The sequence below is a fragment of the Lagenorhynchus albirostris genome, chromosome X (assembly GCF_949774975.1).
Source record: "Lagenorhynchus albirostris chromosome X, mLagAlb1.1, whole genome shotgun sequence".
Taxonomy (NCBI): domain Eukaryota; kingdom Metazoa; phylum Chordata; class Mammalia; order Artiodactyla; family Delphinidae; genus Lagenorhynchus; species Lagenorhynchus albirostris.
The window spans coordinates 1,085,573-1,104,286 of NC_083116.1; the positions used below are offsets into that span (position 1 = coordinate 1,085,573).

Here is an 18,714-nt window from a genome sequence, read left to right on the forward strand (position 1 = left end):
GGAAAAGGCTGCTAAGAGGTGGCACGTACTCCCATTCCAAAGGGAGGCACAGGCATTTATGTGGCGCTTGGAAAGGTCACGGTTCAGCACTGGTTGTAAACTGTGCCTAGCACTATCTCCAGGCTGTAACCTGAGGAACTTCACCAGAGAGGAGAAATCACGGAGATTATTTTTGGAGGGAGGTGCCAGTGTGCCGGGAACCCCACGCCGACACCTACACCTCCAAGCACGAGTAGAGGGTGCTGGCCCCTCACCTAGTGTACTGAGTGGAAAGATGGCCCCCAATAAGGCATGTCCACGCCCTGACCCCCAGAACCTGTGACTGTGACCTGACTTGGCAAAAGGGTCTTTGCAGATGTAATAAAGTTAAGGATCTGGAGATGAGATCATCCTGGATGAGAGTGGCCCTAAATCCAATGGCAGGGTCCTCATAAGACACAGAAGAGCAGAGATACAGACGCAGAGCAGAAGCCACGTGAAGATGGAGGCAGAGATGGGAGGGATGCGGCCACAAGCCAAGCGGCACCTGGAGCCCCCAGAAGCTGGAAGAGGCAGGAAGAACCCTCCCCTGGAACCTCCAAAGGAAGCACGGGCCCTGCCAACACCTTGATCTCAGGCTTCTGGTCTCCAGAGCTGGGAGAGGATAAATTTCTGTTGTTTTCAGCCCCCTGGCTTGTGGAAATCTCCCACAGCAGCCCTAGGAAGTCCATACACCAAGTAAGAGGGGCTTCACTCAGAGCCTGATGAGTGTTCCCTGGACCTGAGGGGCCGAGGTGGACATCTAGCATCTGATGTGTACTGAAGCATCTGAAAGTGGGAGCTGGGCTCACAGACGAAGAGAGAGTGGCAGACACAGGCTGAGCTGTTTGCGTTCTCTTGTGAACTAGAGTATAGAGAGGGAGGCTATGCTGGACAGCAGCAGCCTGGAGCCCTTTTAAGTCCTGACCAAGAAGACTGACTACATGGAGGAAGAGGCCAATCCCAACAGAAGTTTCCAGGAGTAGGGCCTGAGCTTCAGCCAGAGACTCGAACACCAAGTGAGTCTGGACGTTTCACTATTACTGATACTTACCTGAACACCCTCCTGACCCACCAGCAGTATCTGACGGATCGCTGGTCCCTGATTCCAGAACAGCCCACTCTCCTGGTTCTCCTTCTGCCTCACGGGCTGCCCCTGCTCTGGCTCTTTCACTGGACCATCCTCGTCAGCCCAGCCCTTCACATGGCGGTGCCCAGGGCTCTGTTCTGGGATCTTTTCTCTAACTCCAGTCACTCCAATACTAATTCCATCCAGACTCAAAGCTGTAACCCTCATCTTAATGCTGATGATACCCCAAATCAGAACTCCTTCCTGAACTCCAAACTAACACATCAAACTCCACATCTCCACTTGGGTATCTAGTCATCCTCTCAAAACTAATGTCTCGGGCTTCCCTGGTGGCGCAGTGGTTGGGAGTCCGCCTGCCGATGCAGGGGACGCAGGTTCGTGCCCTGGTCCGGGAAGATCCCACGTGCCGCGGCGCGGCTGGGCCCGTGAGCCATGGCCGCTGAGCCTGCGCGTCCGGAGCCTGTGCTCCGCAACGGGAGAGGCCACAACAGTAAGAGGCCCGCGTACCGCAAAAGAAAAAAACAAAAAACTAACGTCTCTAAAACTGCACTCCTGACAGTTCCCAGAAGCCAGCTCACCCACGGCCTTCCTTATTAAGCAGTTGGTGGCAAATCCATCCTCCAGTTAGCGGGACAAAACCTAGGAGTCCTTCTTGAGTCCTCTCTGCCGCTCACAGCTCACGTCAGATCCATCAGGAAATCCTGTCAAAATGTATCTTAGAATTTATTTGATGATGCTAAGCAAATAATGGTAACTATTTTAGGTGTGATAGTGGTATTGTGGTTATGTTTCTTTCAAAGTCATTTCTTAGAGATGCACACTGAAATATTTGTGGACGAAATTACACTGTCTGGAATTTGGTTCAAAATAATGGGGGAACTCCTAGGTATCTACCTGAAAGAAATGAAAACCTGTGTCCACACAGGGATGTTCACAGCAGCATTACTCCTAACAGCCAAAGAGTGGAAATGACCGAAATGTCCATCAGCTGATGAATAAACAAAATCTAGTACGTTCCCACGCTACAACATTATGCTAAGAGAAAGAAACAAGTCACAAAAGACCGCATATTATATGATTCCATTCATGTGAAATGTCCAGAACAGGCAAATACATAGAGACCAGTGGATGCTTAGAGCTGGGGTAGATGGGGTGACGGGGGTGATGGCTAAAGTTTATGGGATTTCTTTTTGGAGTGATGAAAATGTTCTGGAATTAATGGTGATGGTTGTGCAAGTCTGTGAATATACCAGCAAACTGTACACTTTAAATGGGTGAATTGTAAGGTATGTGAATTATATGTCAATAAAGCTATTTTTGAAAATAATAGAATACTGTGAGGGGTATAAATTAAACAAAAGTAGCCACGAGTTGGTAACTGTTGAAGCTGGGAAGTGGATACATTGGATTTACCAGACTATTCTTTCTACTTTTGAACATCTTTGAAATTTTACATAATAAAATGATCAGAGCAGCATCGTCTCTCACCTGGATTACTACAATAACCTCCTAACAGGTCACCCTGCTCCTACCCTTGCCCCCTGCAGTCTGTTCTCCCCACCGCGCCAATCAGCGAACAATCAGCTGAACAATCAGCCTAAAAGGTGACTCTGATCACATTCCTCTTCTACTCGGATCCCTACCATGGTGTCTCATTGCCCATCGCATAAAACTCAAAGACCCTACAACCCGCCTACAAGGCCGTGCACTATCTGGTCCCCCATGGCTTCCACTCTAAGTACTCTCCCCTCGCTCACTCTACTCCAGATATAGTGGCCGCCTTAATGAGTTCCTCGAACATGCCAGGATGGCCCATTCATCCTCAAGTCACAGAAAGGATATGAGGTCCGGGAGACAGTCACCTTTTGCAAAAGGAGCAAAATGAGGCACATGAGTTAAGATACTTAGCTGCCAAGTTATATTTGAGGCCTTTTTAAAGAACTTAACCTCAAATGCAGTCAAGTTTGATGAACAGAAAATGTCTCCGAACTAGAAGAGTCATTCACAAACTAGGGGTGTGGTCAGACTCCGCCGTGGTGGAGGAAGAAGAGGCAGGAACAGTCCCGCTCTACGCTAAAGTAACCTGAGTCCTAAATCGGCTGGGCTCGGCCCCTGGTCTAGAAGCTGGCGGCAGAACCTGGCTGGGGCCCAACAGGAGGGGGAAGCCTGGTCGTCCGGGGGGGGGGTCTCGGAGGCAGCGGAACACCCACCGATGGTACCCTGTCTTCGGAAAAGAGGACCACACCTGTCAGCAGAGTCGGTCCGACGTGAGAAAGGCGGGAGTGGCGGGCCCCGAGCGCTCCTCGGGCCCCGATGCTCCGAGAAAGCCTGGGTTCCGCGGTAGCCCTTCCCTTCTCCCGCTGCCAAATTCCCACTTCCGGCTTCCGGTGTCGTAACTGTGGGATCCGGAAGTAAAACACTCAGGCCCCGACCCCGGCCGGCCGGGGAGAGGTGTGAGGGAGGCTGCCTCAGACCGAAACCCGAGCCCGGCAGCTTCGGCTGGCCCTCAGGACGTTCCCCAGTAATATGCGTCGCGACCCGCATTCCCCCTTGTCTCTCCGTCGGCTGCATCCAGCCTCGGGGCGCTTGGTCGCCCCGCCCCCGTTAGGGGAGGAGCCACGACGAGGCTATCATCTAATAGGGCCGGTTTGACCTGATCCGGCGACCGGTCCAGCGAGGGGACGGGGCTGCCGAAGGCCCCGCCCACAAACAAGGTCGAGGGGCGTGACCACGCGGCCGGCGGAAGTGGAGCCCTTCGCGAGGGCGCGGGACCTCCCAGGGCACGCGAGAAAGCCGGACTATAGGGGCGGGGTCGGGCCGGGGATGGGCACGCGGGCGAGCAGCAGAGAGCAGCACGCGGACTCTCGAAGCATCGGGGACACGGTACAACGGCGGCGGGTAAAGGAAGCAGTTCGTAGCCCGGCGGCCAGCGCAGGTGCTCAAAGGGCAGGGTGGGCCAGGGCTGGGCCCTCGCACAGGGTCTGCTGGGGGGGGGGGGGGGGGCGGCCTGGAATGCGCGCGCACCTGCCCGCCCCTTGGCCCTCCCCGCCCCTCGAGGGAGGGGCCTGCAGAGGCCCCACCCGCGCGTCTCGCCTGAGGCTGGTCAGCTCAGACCAGGTGCCCGCCCCCGCCGGTTAAATGGGCCGGCGGGGAGTAGCCCCCGGAAACTGCCGGGAACTGCGGGGCTGCGAGCGCAACGGGTGGCAGCGTCGAAGCACAGGTAACTGAGTGGGCGGTCGCGGCGCTGCGAGGCACTTTGATTTCCCATACTTGGGAACGGGGCAAAATCGAGAGGGTCTTAGCCGATCTTACAGTCCCCTACATCCCCGCCCCCCCGCCACACTGGACACGGGGCTTGCCGGTGTCTCGCAGCGTGGCAGAAGGAGGGCTGGAGCTACACTCCATCAGCTGCACAGTCTAGCATGCTCCAGCTCATTGTGGAGTTTCCGCCTGAACCCCGGGTGAGATAGTCTTAAGCAGGTCGTACAATGCTACAGCAGGGTTTTATTCAGTCCCCCAGAGCGGAGGCCCTAGAAGGAATTCATTAATGCTTTGGGTAATTTGGTAACATACACCATGAAAGAAGGTTGCCCAGAGAGTATGGCCAGAGCCCAGGGCCAGCAGTTTCTAACCTCCCAAACGTCCTGCTCCCCAGCCATTCACAGTGAGTGGTTTCAATAATCAGGCACCAGCTGGGTGAGAGCCCAAAGGACCCCTCCAGAAAGGGGCCAGCTTCTCAATGCTCTTCTGTTCTCCTGCCTTGTTAACCAGTTTTTCTTCCACCAGAGAGCATCATGGCAGGGCAGGTGGCTCTGAGCCGGACCCAGGTGTGCGGGATCCTGCGGGAAGAGCTGTACCAGGGCGATGCCTTCCATCAGGCTGATACGCATATCTTTATCATCATGGGTGCATCGGTGAGTCTCCCCCAGGCCCCACATCGTAGAATCAGCAGACTTAGAGCGTGACGTTGCTTCAGTTCCCTTCCCTTTAGGTACCTGGGCTTTCCCAACTGATTGTCGTCGGGTCCCTCGGGCTCTGCTCGGTTGGGCTCTCGCTGTTGCCCTTGCTCATGTGCCACTCCTCCTGCCACCACCCAGTATACACACACCGCGAGGCATTTCTGAAGTCCGTGTGCAGCCATTGACTGTAGACCTATGTCCTGGAGCTGGGAGGTCCTTAGAGACTGTCTGGTTGGACTTCCTCCTCCACAGGGAAAACTGATATGCAAACAGGGGAAGCGATTCATTCTGGGAGTATGTTTTCCAAACCTGTTTCTGACTTGACAGATGTCACACAGTTAGATCCAGAGGTAGGATTCGAGGCTGGGTCTCTGCCTTATCTCTCTACTGTCAAGTTCCCTGAGGAAAAACACTCAACCTTTCTTGAAATACCATCTCTTTGCCCCAGCTTCCAAGGCCTGCTGAGGAACTGAGACCAGCCCCATTGTCTAGCCAGTGGAACTGCCACTTTTCTCTGATCAGAAAGGCCAAAGAGTAGAAGCAAAGTCAGAAGTAAAGCACGCTGACCATACGTGATGAGGGTGGGGGAACAGGAGAGGGAGGGTGGGTCCTCAGAGAGCCATGACCCCTGACGGAAGCACTCTCCCCACGTGCCGTGTGGAAACAAGATCTACCCAGTGGTAAGACATGAGCAGGGGCTGGGGAGCTGTCAAGGTTTCATCTCAAAGTGAAAGTGGTCTTTTTTCTCTTTTCACTTTTCACCGTGGACTTGACCAAGAATCTGCTACCCATGATATGAGCATCTTTGCTGGCAACTTATTATATAAACCTCAAGCGAGAGTTCTACCCAAACTAGTCAGCTCTTGACGGAGCAGACATTGTCTCTCTGTGACTTCCACACCACTGTCCCCTCAGCTCTGGAGGAACTCAGTTCTTCGTTCATGTGTCGTAACACACCACCGTGCTTTGCAGAGCCTGCCTCCTGCCAGTTTTGTGATTCTCTTCAGAACTTGGAAAAGCGAGCCAGAATGCAGGGCTCTGCCAGTGGGAGGGAAGGAAGGTCACCCCAAACACTGTCCCCTGACTGCCTGTCACCCAGGACTGGGGGGTGCCCAGGAGGAGCAAACGGAGCAGACCTGGCCCCCACCCTGGCCCCGGCCTCATCCCCTTAGAGGAGCCAGAAACCTTAACACCTGGGACCTTGTCTAAGAAATAGGTTGGGGGAGAAAGTAACTCAGGATTATTTTTCCTCCTTCCCCCCGTCCCCCCCCCCTGCCCCGTCCCCATACCGGCCTGTCACAGGATGCTCTAACAGAGGGTCCCAGGCCTCAGTAAATGGCATATGACCCCAGGCCCTCAACACTTAGATACCTCATTGAGAGCATCCAAGTTTGCTCTGTGGCCTGGGGCAGGTGTCTTTCCTTCTCTGAACCTCATTGTCTCCACTTAATAACTGAGGTCTTTTGAAACAAGTGTGGAGGGCCCTGGGGCTCTGCTGAGCTGATTCTGTGACTCCACTGCCTTCATGTGGGATGGGCTTGGGCTTAGGCAACTTTGTTTCTTTGCCAACAGTAGGGTTCCCCTTTGCTCTCCTCTGCTGTGGGAGCAATAACCAGAGGCTTCTAGAGCAGAAGTGGGAAGTGCCGCTCCAGCAGGGTGGAGTGGGGGAGGAGGAGGGTCCTTGAGGAAGAGCCCTTGTGTATTTCTCCCTCCTCCTGTTCCGGGTGCGGGGGGGTGTCCCTGCAAGGGCAGCACCTAGAAGAGCTCCCACCTAGCCCAGCTGGGAGGCTTCCTCCCTCCTCCCTCCCCCCCCTCCTCGTGGGAACTGTGCTGGGGGCCGGAACCCAAGGTGAGTGCATGTGACAGCAGACACTGCCAGGCCTTCATGTTCCCAGGGCCATGGAACAGAGCCTTCCTCTCAGAAGGACGAGCGGACGCAGAGCCCCTGGAGCAGGCTGGGCTGCGGGGCCGTCCTCTGCCCCCTCTCCTCCCTGGGCCACTTACCCAACCGTCGCCCGCATGCCCAGCTTCCTTCCTGGGCGTGTCCTGAGGCTGGCTTGTGGTCTTACCGATGGGCTTTCAGCCACTCTCTTCTCCCTGCTCTGAGACCACTATCTCCCTTCTCAGGACTCCCACCCTCGGCTGGGAAGGGAGTGGAGGTACTTACTGTCCCAGTCCAGAGAGCTCTGGAATGAAAGAGCTCAGTTTCTCCTCATAGACCAGCATTGGGAGAGGAACCTGGGGCCTGGCAGATCGCATGTGTCCTCTCCCAGGCCGGAGCCGCTTTCCCCCCACAGTGGACGGAGAGAGCAATCGGGGCGAGAGAAAGAGAACAGGACTGGGAGCCCCCTCGGGCAAGATTGGCTCACTGCATGGTCCTCAGCACGTCCCTCGCCTGTCTGGGCCTCGGTTTCCCCACCTGGACCACGAGGGCCGTGGGCTCGATCGGTGCTCAGGTCCCATCCCAGTGATGGGCCTGTGCACGGCATGATCTGGCAGCCTCAGCCCTCCGTCTCCTCAGGGTGTTTCTGGGCTGCCTCCCCTCTTAGGGCGATAAGATTCTTGCTGTGTCATGATGACTCTGGCACTCCCCCAAAGGCCTGATGATTCATGAGCCCCAGGGAGTAGGAGTGAGGCCCTTTTGTTGGTTTTGCAGCCCAGCCTGCCTCAGCAGCCCCAGGGTCTCACCCCAGTGGCTGGGATCCAGCTGGGCCCCCGCAGAGCTGCGCTCCACCCCAGGACCTGGGCGATCCTTGACCCGGGTGGCCCTAGTGGGACAGGGATAGCCCACCCCTTCCTGGCCTCCAGCTGGCAGCCGGCCTCTGCATTCTCTGCCGCGCCCCTCCACCCTAAAAGCCTCCGAGACCGAGACCGAGGGTTTATAAAACTGGAGACTGAGGTCAGACCTGGGCGGTGACAGGCAGGTGGCGGCCCACGGCCCTTTGCTGACAGCTGGAAATTTGAATCAGGTACTGCTTCTCCTGCTACATCACCATGTGTCCCCAGGCACGTCCCTCCCTGCTGTGGTCCTCAGGAGCCCCATCGTCGCCCCCACCATGTGCAGCATGCTCTCTTCCCACAGCGGTCCTGGCAGAGGAGCCCAGCCCAGGCTGGTGGGGAGGGTGGGCCTCCCCGGGCCCCTGCCCCCCACTGTCCTGGGTCCTACCTCGTCTTTCCGTCGGGTGAGTCGGAGCCCAACAGGCCACTGGTTGCAGGGCTGAGCTGAACAAGGCGAGCAGGTTCTATCGCTAGTTAATCCCAAAGGGACCAGCGAGAGCAGTGGGGTGTGGGGCGCCGTGAGTCAGGCAGGACGGGCCCGGCGGGCAGCCTGCTGGAATTTGATCGGAAGCAAACATTCCACTTGGCCAGGAAGGCGGGAGGTGGCTGTGGGCCGTGGTGCTGGTCGTTTCTCCCGGCCAGTCCCCGACAAGCCCGGGAGGAGACGGGGCCCACCGAGCCCCGGGGACCAGAGTGGAGTCTCCCACCGGCCCGGTCCCAGTGATGGAGAAGCAGGAAGCAGGCGCCGATGGGCCCTGGGAGGAGGGGGCCGCAGCTGGGGGCTACTGGGCTCGGGGGCAGCTCGAGGCCTCGGCTGGGGGTCGGAGCCGGACCTTGATGCACTGCTGTCTCCGTGGCTCCCATGGAAGATGGCAGGCACATGGGGGATCAGTTCTGAGCAGTTGGCAAGACATGGGCAGGGGCAGCAGCATGGGGAACGCTGGCTTGGGAACCGCCCACTTCGGGCAGTCGGGGTCCCAGTGGAGCCTGGAGGTGGTGACCTGGGGTGGAACAGACACCTGGGCTTGTCTGCATGCAGAGGTCGGCTCAGCCCGGGAGTTGGAGGCTGAAGCCAAGGACAGGAGGAACGCGAACGTTTGAGTCTCATAAGTGGTCCGCCCCGACCTCCACCACCACCCAGGAGCCCCCCAAGTGCCTTCCTAACTGCCTGTCTAGGGGGCAGGGATTTTAATCAGGTTGGAATTGCTTCGCTTCTGGTCACGCGGCTTCCGTTCTGCAGTGGTTCATAGAACCCGTCCAGTGGTTACGTGGCTCCTAAGGTCATTTTGCCGCGAAGATTTGGGTCCTTATCTCTGGAGGTGGTTTTCCTGCCCAGGGTGAGTCCAGCGCCTCCGCCCAGCGGCCCTCCCTGATTACAGGGCGGGCGCATGAAAGGGTGGCCTGCTGTGCCCCGCAGGCTTCCTCTGCCCCCCACCCCACCCCCCCAGCCATGCCCTCGCTGGAAGCCTCTTCCACCTGAGTGGAGAATTCCTTTGTCAGGTCACCAAATTAACGCATGTTGCCGTGGCCACGGCGACTGAACTGGAGTGGAGAGAAGGGACTTTTTAGTGACATTTTAGTGAGTCTTCTGTCACCTTCGTGGGATGACCATATTGTTGCCCACAGTTACTGTGTGTTCATACCCTTGCTCTTACTTTGGAAAGTTTCACGCGCACACAAGTCAACAGCTAAGCGCTCAGGCTACCCGGGCCCCACCCTCTGCTCGGTTATTATTCTTTTCAGTCTTTTTATTTTTAGGTAAAACTTGTACACGTTGAAAGGCACCCATTTTCACTGTAAAGGTGCACACACCTTTATTAGCAAAGAGGATGTTCCCACCTCCCCAGGAAGGCCTTGGGCGGTGGTCCACGTCCTGCTCTGGAACACCGCGGCTGCCACTTCCATCACCGTGCAATCATTTTGCCTTTTCTAAAGCTTCACTTAAATGAGCTCAGGGTATTTAGTCTTGTGTCTGGGGCTGGGGCTTAGCATTATGATTTTGAGATTCACATGTGCTGGGTGGGTCACTGGCTCATCCCTTTTTTGTTTGTTTTTGTTTTGGCCTCCTGCACAGCTTGCAGGATCTTAGTTCCCCGACCAGGGATCGAACCCAGGCCCCCTGAAGTGGAAGCAGGAGCCCTAACCCTAACCACTGGCCCGCCAGGGAACCCCTCGGCTCACCCCTTGATGCTGCCTGTCCATCCCCTGTTGATGGATTTGAGCCTTTGGGTGGATTCATCTTCTTTTTTTTCTTTTTTTCTATTCACCTTCTTAGTAGTGTATTATGGTGAACAGGAGTTTCTAATTTTGCTGAAACCTTCATTTATCCGTTTTTCTGATTACTGCTTTCTGTGTCCTAAGAAATCTGTTTCTACTCCCATCTGTTGATTTTTTTAAATCTATCAGCCTTGCTAAAATCTCATTAATTGTAATAATTTGCCTGTAGCTTGCTTTGAGGTGGTTTTCTTTTAACGGACAGACTGTCAGCTACAAAGAGGGCCAGCGTGGCTCTTCGTTTCCCGTCCTCACGTCTTGTCTGCTCTCCACCTGCCGCTGTCAGGGCTTCTGGTGGGGCATTGAATAAACAGCCAATGGCAGGCGCTCTTTTCTTGCTCCTGGCTGTTTAAAGGGGATTATTTCAACATTTCCCCACAATATATGATGTTTGTGAGAGTTTTTATAGGTGCTGTTTATCAAGATAAGGAAGTTCCCTTTTATTCCTAGTTTGGTAAGAGGTCCTATTGTGATAGATGTTGATGTCTGGAACACTTTATCTACATCTGGTGAGTTTAGCAAGGTTGCTAGATTGAAAAATCAAAAGGAGTAGACAGATTTCTTACAGCTTTTTTTCCTTTAATCTGTTAATGTGGTGAATTTCAGTGATTTTTTTTTTTTTTTTTTTTTTTTTTTTTTTTGCTTTTCAGCATCAAACCAACCTTCCGTTTGCAGGATGACCCCAACTTGATTCTGACATATTCCATTTTTGACGTTGCATGATTGGGTTTGCTGGTATCTTCTGCAGAAATTTTGCATCTGTATCTGCGTACATGGGCGAGATGGGCTTGGGGCCTCCTGTGTGCATTTCTCAGAGGTTCCAGCCGCAGGGTTCTGGGGCCCCATCACATGGCTCAGCAGGTGCTTCCCAGGCAGGCTTTGCCTCAGACTGGTGTTCTCTCTTCCTGGGAGACCCGCTGGCAGAGCTTTCTGTGCCAGGATCAGGGCCAGGCTTGTCTCGTTGGGAAGGCTGTGGCTGCAATCCTGTCTCCTTTATAACCATTGCCTGCTCAGGTCCCTTGCTCCGTTTTGGTATATTGGATTTTTCTAGAAATGTGTCCATTTCATGTAAGTTGTCAGACATGCAGTAAGGTTGTTCATAAACCTCTCTTCTGTCTTTCCCATCGGTAGTTTTGTCCCACTGCACTCCTAATTCTTGGTGCCTGTTTAAAAAGCAGTCTTGGGACTTCCCTGGTGGCGCAGTGTTTAAGAATCCACCTGCCAGTGCAGGGGACACGGTTTGAGCCCTGGTCCGGGAAGATCCCACATGCCTCAGAGCAACTAAGCCCTTGCGCCACAGCTACTGAGCCCGTGAGCCACAACTACTGAAGCCTGTGCTCCACAACAAGAGAAGCCACCACAATGAGAAGCCCACGCACAGCAACCAAGAGTAGCCCCCACTCGCTGCAACTAGAGAAAGCCCACGCACAGCAACGAAGACCCAACGCAGCCAATAATTAATTAATTAATTATTTTAAAAAACCAGTCTTGCCAGAAGGCTGTCTGTTTCGATTAGTCTTTTTCAAGCACCAACTTTCGGCTTTTTGATCTTTTCTTTAGGTTTGTTTTCCATTTTATTCATTTTTATTTTTCATTGTTCTCTGCCTTGTAATTTGTTCGGGTTTAAAATTCTGCTGTCCTTTTTCTAACTTCTTCAATTGAATTCTGAGCTCAGCAGCTTCCAGCCGTTCTTTTTTGCTAACCTAAGCATTTAAGGTCATGTCTCATTTGATGTGTGCTACTTCCATTGCCATTCGGTTCCAGGGAATTTAGGGTTTTCTTTAGCCCATGAGCTGTTTAGAAGCGGGCATCTTGTGTTGGCTTTGGTTCTGCCTGCTCGACCAGAGACTGGGGTCTGTGGATCGTGGAACCAGCGGGTTGGTGGTTGCCTCCTGGCCAGCACGAGGTCTCTTTGCCTCGAAGTGCCCCCGGCAGTGTGCGAGCACTGTCGGGTCAGGGTCAAGGGCTAGGCTGGGCTCTAGTTCAAGCTGCTCAGGCTGTACACAGGGGCAGGACAAGGATACCCGGGTGTCCTGGGGGGAGATGATCTAGGGCATGTCCTCAGCTCCTAACCATGCCTGTTTTCTCTGCCACAGGGTGACCTGGCCAAGAAGAAGATCTACCCCACCATCTGGTAAGCTTGTTCCCCCACTGCTCACTGCCCCCCACGGTCCTCTTGCCCTCGCCCTCGCCACAGCTGTGCTCTGCCCTCAGGTGGCTGTTCCGGGATGGCCTTTTGCCCGAAGACACCTACATCGTGGGCTATGCCCGCTCCCGCCTCACAGTGGCTGACATCCGCAAGCAGAGCGAGCCCTTCTTCAAAGTGAGTGGCTTCTGGGGTCTCCATACGTGCCACACCCGCCTCCCATCGCAGATGCCCTTCCTCCCTCCCCCCAGGCCCAGCCTTTCGCCCCTGTGCCGGGGCCACTTCCTCCCTAGCGATCCTCAGCCTGGCACTCCTCCCCACCTGCTCCCACTGCTTCCTTGATGCCAGCCTGAGACCCCTGTTTCCCAGCCCCCTCTGACTTGGGCTCACCAGTTCCTCCCCACTGTACCCTGTGGCCCCTCCACCATGGAAATGCTGCAAGCCTGACTTTTCTCAACATACCATACTTTGGTGGAATGACTTTGGAGAGAGATCTGTCTCCCAGGTCAAAGTTTCCTGAACTCTGGCTTCCGTCTTAGGTCACGCGGCCCCCGCCCCCATGGGTGTGCAAAGCCGACGAGATGGGAGTGAGCCCAGTGCAGGGCTAGGATGGCTGACTTCTCAGGAAGCCCACCCTGCCTATGGGATCAGGGAGGGAGGGAGGGGCCGGTCCGACATCCTTGTGTCCGTATTTTCTAGGCTGCCCCGGAGGAGAAGCCCAAACTGGAGGAGTTCTTTGCCCGCAACTCCTACGTGGCTGGCCAGTACAACGATGCAGCCTCCTATGAGCGCCTCAACAGCCACATGAACGCTCTCCACCAGGGGCCACAGGCCAACCGCCTCTTCTACCTGGCCCTGCCCCCCACTGTCTATGAGGCTGTCACCAAGAACATCCACGAAACCTGCATGAGCCAGACGTAAGACTGCTGTTTCACCCTCCCTTCCTGCCTCCTGGGCCGACCGATCTAGGGAGTCTGAAAAAGATAGATGTCCCGTGTTTGTTCTTGCCATGAATTACCTCTCCAAAGAAGGCAATAGGAGTAAGAGTAGTTCTCTAACAGCCTTTACTGAAAATGCTACCACCCGTGTTTACCTTCCAAATCCCCCGTATGAAATCCCGTTGTCCCTGGCAGCAGTCCCGCCTAGCACCACAAGGTGGCAGTGTTGCTCCACGAAACTCTTGCTGCCGGTCGCTTACTCTAGCTTTCGGCGTTTCTCAGGGTCCCTTCGACCACCACCAGAGGGCGGCGTTGGTCCACGGGAACCCTGCTGCCTGTGCCGCAGCAGCTCAGCGCTCTGTCGTTTTTCCAAAGCCACGGCCATGTCGGTTTCACTTTGTCTCACATTAACTTTCCGTGAGGAATAAGGGATCTTTCTCCACATTAAAACCCATGGAGGTGGCTCTGCTTTTGGCATCCCCTCCCCGTTTTCTCACTAGGTCGGGGCCCAGGAGGGAGCAGAGCCAGCCAGTGGCGCTCCTTCCAGCCACCAGCCAGTCAGCTCTGAGCGTGGCGCTGAGGGCTGGGAAGGAGAGGAGGTGTTCTCCGTGCCAAGGCCGGGGGAGGGCCGGCCCGGCAGAGCTTTGCTGGCTCATCTCACTGCGGAGCGGCGGCAGGGAGGCTCTGCCCTCACTCCCTGGGGAAAGGGCTTTGGAGGGGGATGAGGGGCTCAGCCCTGGTCCCCAGGGAGGGTGTGGGAGTGACGCAGCTCTGGCCTCCCGCAGAGGCTGGAATCGCATCATCGTGGAGAAGCCCTTCGGGAGGGACCTAGAGAGCTCCAACCGGCTGTCCAACCACATCGCCTCCCTGTTCCGCGAGGACCAGATCTACCGCATCGACCACTACCTGGGCAAGGAGATGGTCCAGAACCTTATGGTGCTGAGGTGCGACCGGGGCCAGGACTGGGTGCTGGGGGGCCCTGCTGCTGCCCCCTCGGACGCCCACCAGCCTTCACCCTGCCCCTCCTGCAGGTTTGCCAACAGGATCTTCGGCCCCATCTGGAACCGGGACAACATCGCCTGCGTCATTCTCACCTTCAAAGAGCCCTTTGGCACTGAGGGTCGTGGGGGCTACTTCGATGAATTTGGGATCATCCGGTGAGAGCCTGGTTCCCCTTCCTGGGAGATCGGGGGGGCGGGCATCCCGTCACCCTGCAGGGTCGCCTCTTCCTGTTTTGGCAGCAGGAGTGTCTGAGCAGTCAGGAATGGTCACGGTCTTCTTCCTTTGCCTTAAGGGGACCTGGCAGACACGGGGGATCAGGAAACAAGCCCAGTTTAAGGCCCTGAGTCCCCAGAACCTGGCCAACAAGGAGAGGCCTTAGCTCACTGTCCGTTCCTTCCTCCCACCAGGGATGTGATGCAGAACCACCTCCTGCAGATGCTGTGTCTGGTGGCCATGGAGAAGCCCGCCTCCACCCACTCGGATGACGTCCGCGATGAGAAGGTGGGTGGAGCTGTGCCCTCCCAGGCCCCTCCCCCTTCTGCAGCAACCAGCCCTGAGCCCCAGGTGTCTTGTCCCAGAACTGACCTTCTAGGCCTCAGCTTCTCCTTCAGAAACAGTGAGGGTGGGCTGAGGTGGCCCCAGAGGGCCCTTGCATGACGGAGCCTCCTGACTATCTGGGCCACTCACCCGTCCAGGAAGGCCACCCCTCGGAGTCACATGGTTCCTGGCACCTGCTGTCCTTGTTACCCAAGGGGCCCCTCTCCCTGGCTCTTCCCCAGGTCAAGGTGTTGAAATGTATCTCAGAGGTGCAGGCGAGCAACGTGGTCCTGGGCCAGTATGTGGGGAACCCCAACGGAGAGGGAGAGGCCACAAAAGGGTACCTGGATGACCCCACAGTGCCCCGGGGGTCCACCACAGCCACCTTTGCGGCCGTCGTCCTCTACGTGGAGAACGAGCGGTGGGATGGTAGGTGATGCCGCTGGGCCCGCGGTGGTGGGACCTGGCCCCCTCATCCACCCGAACGGCCCCCCAAGGCTGGCCTTGTCCCCCCAGGGGTGCCCTTCATCCTGCGCTGTGGCAAAGCCCTGAACGAGCGCAAGGCCGAGGTGCGCCTGCAGTTCTGCGACGTGGCCGGGGACATCTTCCGACAGCAGTGCAAGCGCAATGAGCTGGTGATCCGCGTGCAGCCCAATGAGGCCGTGTACACCAAGATGATGACCAAGAAGCCTGGCATGTTCTTCAACCCCGAGGAGTCGGAGCTGGACCTGACCTACGGCAACAGATACAAGGTGGGTGCCCACCTGTGGGGAGGGGGTGGCGTCCAGGGCTCCAAGGGGCGCGCGCTTCGGTGACTCCCTCCCGCCTGTCCGCTGGCAGAACGTGAAGCTCCCCGACGCCTACGAGCGCCTCATCCTGGACGTCTTCTGTGGGAGCCAGATGCACTTCGTGCGCAGGTGAGGGGTGGCCCCTCCCCCCTTCCCCACCTCCTTCCCTCTGGGCCGCCACTCACCCCATCGCCGCCCCCTGTCCCCTCAGTGACGAGCTGCGGGAGGCCTGGCGGATCTTCACTCCTCTGCTGCACCAGATCGAACTCGAGAAGGCCCAGCCCATCCCCTACGTCTACGGCAGGTGCGGGGGCCGGGCAGGGGGAGGTGATGGGGGTGATGGGGGAGGGGGACTCTGGGGCTCAGGGTTTCCTCACCTCTCCCCCCACCTGTCCCCCTCCCAGCCGTGGCCCTGTGGAAGCGGACGAGCTGATGAAGAGAGTGGGCTTCCAGTACGAGGGCACCTACAAGTGGGTGAACCCGCACAAGCTCTGACCCTGTGCCGGGCCCACCCCCGCCCCGCCTCTCCGTGCTCCCCCGCCGCCACCACCCCCTCCCCGCCCCCGCCTGACCCACCTCGGGAGGACCCGCCTCTGGAGGACTCGGGACCACAGCCCTTAGCCTCACATTCCCGCCCGGGCTCGGGCCACGCCACCCGCCCCTGGGCCCAGTCTCATTCCTCTGCCACCCAGCACTGTGACCATCCCCACCCGAGCCAGCCTCTGTCCCCCAGACTGAGCCCTCCTGGAGGAAGGAGAAGGAGGGCTGCAGTTGTGGGCAGCAGGGGGGCAAGGTCCTCGGAGCGCAGGGGAAGGGGGCAGGCGCGGCCCAGTCTCAGCGCCACTTGACATTCCTGGTTCCCCACTGGAAGGGACCTCTGTGCTGGAAGGGCCCAGCAGCGCACCTGTGTCGGGCCTCCCGAGTGGCCTTCTGCCCCCCACAGCTCCCGCGGCCACCCTAACTCAGCACTCCACGGCCGCCCCATCTCACCCCGCCCTCAGGTGGTGCCCTCGCCACCAGAAAAGCAGAAGCGGCAGGTGGGATGCCCCGGCTCAGTCCCCTGCCATTAAATCCGCAGACAGGCCTGCCTGTCCCCTGGTTGTTTCTTTCCTGCCACCTGCGACCATGGGCCCCAGCCCTCGCCTCTCCCTGCCACCCACTTCCCTCCACCGCTGGCTTGGGCGGGAACGTGGGTATCCTTCAGTCCTGACCAAGCCCGGCCTTCCCCTCCTCTCTGCTCCGCACCCTAGAACTTCGTCACGAGACCACCTTGGGCACAAGAACAAGTCACGTTCATTTCCCCTTCCCTCCCCAGGCAGTGCCCCTGCCCCAGCCAGGGCACTCAGGAGCACTGCCGGCCCACTGAGGCGACAAGTATTTAGGAAGGAGTGGCTAAGGGATTCGGGAACAGATGCCAAGGGGGAGGGGCAAGTCCAGGGCGCACCCTGGGCACCGTGGAGAGGTGCACAGCTGGCCTCACCAGCCTCCCTTGCCTGTGTTTCCTGGGCCCCCTGTAACAAAGCACCACACGCAGGGAAGCTTAAGGCAACAGAAAGGTATCCTCTCCCAGTGCCGGAGGCCGGCAGGCTGAGCTCCAGGACCAGCGCCCTCCAGGGGCTCAGCTGGCCACGTAGACCCGTCGCTCCGGTCTCTCTGTGTCTTCATGTGACATTCTCCTTCGTGTGTCTGTCTCACTCTGTTTTCCCTTTACAAGAACACCAGTCATATTAGATTTGGGGCCCAGTCTCCTCCAGGATGACCTCACCTTGATCTGATTACGTCTGCACACACCCCACTTCTGAATAAGAGGACACTCCCTGGGCGTCTGTCCTGCCCCTGCCACCGGCTCAGCTCTTCACTGAGCTCCGGGGAGAGCAGCAGGCTGACCCAAACCAAACGAACAGACAAAAGACTCAGATGCTGGTACAGAACGAGCCCGCAGCCCGATGCGTGCCCCAGGCAGGCAGACTCCATGCCTCAGGGCCTCACAGCTGGCAGGGCTCAGGGCTCCCGTGTCGGGACGCTCTGTGGCAGCGGGGCCAGGCCCTCAGGCCGTTGGCAAGAACCTGGCCAGTGGCTCCTCCCTCCAGCTGGGCCTGTGGCCCGTCTGTCCCCACCCCCACTGTTGAAGGCAACTGTCCAGGGCTTTTCGCTCCCATCACGGAGGCCTCTCCTCAGCCTGACGCTGACAACCAGCTCTCCTTAACCCCCGCACGGCCCCCGGGGCTGGGGGCAGAGCTGAGGCTCCCGCCCAGGACTCTGCAGGAACGGTAAGTAGACGAGAAGGAACCCAAGTGGGGGCTGGCCGCCTCCTGTCCCACAAGCTAGGGTGTGAGTCACAGCCTGCACACAGCGGCGTCCTCGGGTGCCATCCCCGCTCTCCCCGACCCCTCCTGTAACCAGAGAACGCGCCGCTTCCATCCGGCTTCTGCGGGAGGGAGACCACAGAGTTCACGTAGACCTAGGCGAACGGGGACGGGGTGGCGGGGGGGTGCTTTCTGGGACAGGGGCGGCTGGAATCCGGATCCTGCAGTGCCTCCTGGCCCAGGTCCATGCAGAGCAGCTGAGAAAGCCCCACGTGGACAGGACTACAGGCCAGGCTTCAGCCTGGGGGCGGGGGGACGGGCAGTGGCCTTGGTCCTCCCGATGCCTGTGGCCTGGAGAAGGGGCCGTAAGTCGCTCAGGTTCGCCGGGAGCTGATGGTGTGGGCCCAGGGACTCACTTTGGCTCCGGCGTGGCTACAGAGGGTCCTGCCCTTGACTCTGTGGTGCAGCCGCGTGCCCGTGAGGCTTTGCGAAAGGCCCAGGATGGCACCAGACCCCGAGATGGTGGCCCAGAATGCGGTGGCGCGGGTCCTCGGAGCTGCAGCCTGGCCTTCTGCTAGCCGCCAGGGGCGCTGTGCTGCTCCCGGGGAAGGGACAGCCGCGTCCCCGGCCCAGTCCTGGGACCTCAAACCCTCAAAATCCGGGCCTGAGGATGACCACAAACCTTCGGGATAAAAACCAAATAAACGGAGGTGCAGGGAGCCCTTCCTGACCCCGCTGGGGTCTTGGTGCTCAGAGCCCCCTCACAGAGCCCCACAGACGCCTACAGCCTCTTGGGGGACCCAGTAGAACTGTGTGCTGGGGGTAGTCCTCCCAGGACCCACGCCCCTTGGGGAACCTTCTGGCATGGCGTCACCGAG

At 57.7% G+C, this 18,714-nt stretch overlaps 2 protein-coding genes across 11 annotated transcripts in view; one reads left to right on the forward strand and one right to left on the reverse strand.

Moving 5' to 3' along the window:
• Positions 1-8,358, reverse strand: part of IKBKG (inhibitor of nuclear factor kappa B kinase regulatory subunit gamma) — a 22,595-nt gene extending 14,237 nt beyond the window's left edge. The window contains exon 1 of one of the 5 annotated variants that reach the window (XM_060137702.1): positions 8,234-8,358. The gene's annotated coding sequence lies outside the window, so the exon portion shown is untranslated. Of the gene's footprint in view, positions 1-3,318; positions 3,682-8,233 lie in introns of those variants that run through there. The other 4 variants (XM_060137703.1, XM_060137700.1, XM_060137701.1 and 1 more) reach the window with 4 other exon arrangements.
• G6PD (glucose-6-phosphate dehydrogenase) lies at positions 3,587-16,614 on the forward strand. 6 transcript variants are annotated; one of them, XM_060137695.1, is made up of 13 exons: positions 3,887-4,043; positions 4,895-5,022; positions 12,216-12,253; positions 12,334-12,442; positions 12,965-13,182; positions 13,989-14,147; positions 14,235-14,360; positions 14,613-14,706; positions 14,985-15,171; positions 15,259-15,494; positions 15,583-15,659; positions 15,742-15,834; positions 15,935-16,614. In XM_060137695.1, the coding sequence occupies exons 1-13, from the start codon at positions 3,932-3,934 to the stop codon at positions 16,023-16,025; spliced, it is 1,668 nt and encodes a 555-aa protein (XP_059993678.1). In that variant the 5' UTR covers positions 3,887-3,931; the 3' UTR covers positions 16,026-16,614. The 6 variants fall into 6 exon arrangements, 5 of the variants coding, with proteins under 5 accessions (XP_059993682.1, XP_059993678.1, XP_059993681.1 ...); XM_060137698.1 differs by having other exon boundaries at positions 3,988-4,006; XM_060137696.1 differs by lacking the exon at positions 3,887-4,043 and adding an exon at positions 4,177-4,328.
• Positions 16,615-18,714: the final 2,100 nt, after the last annotated feature.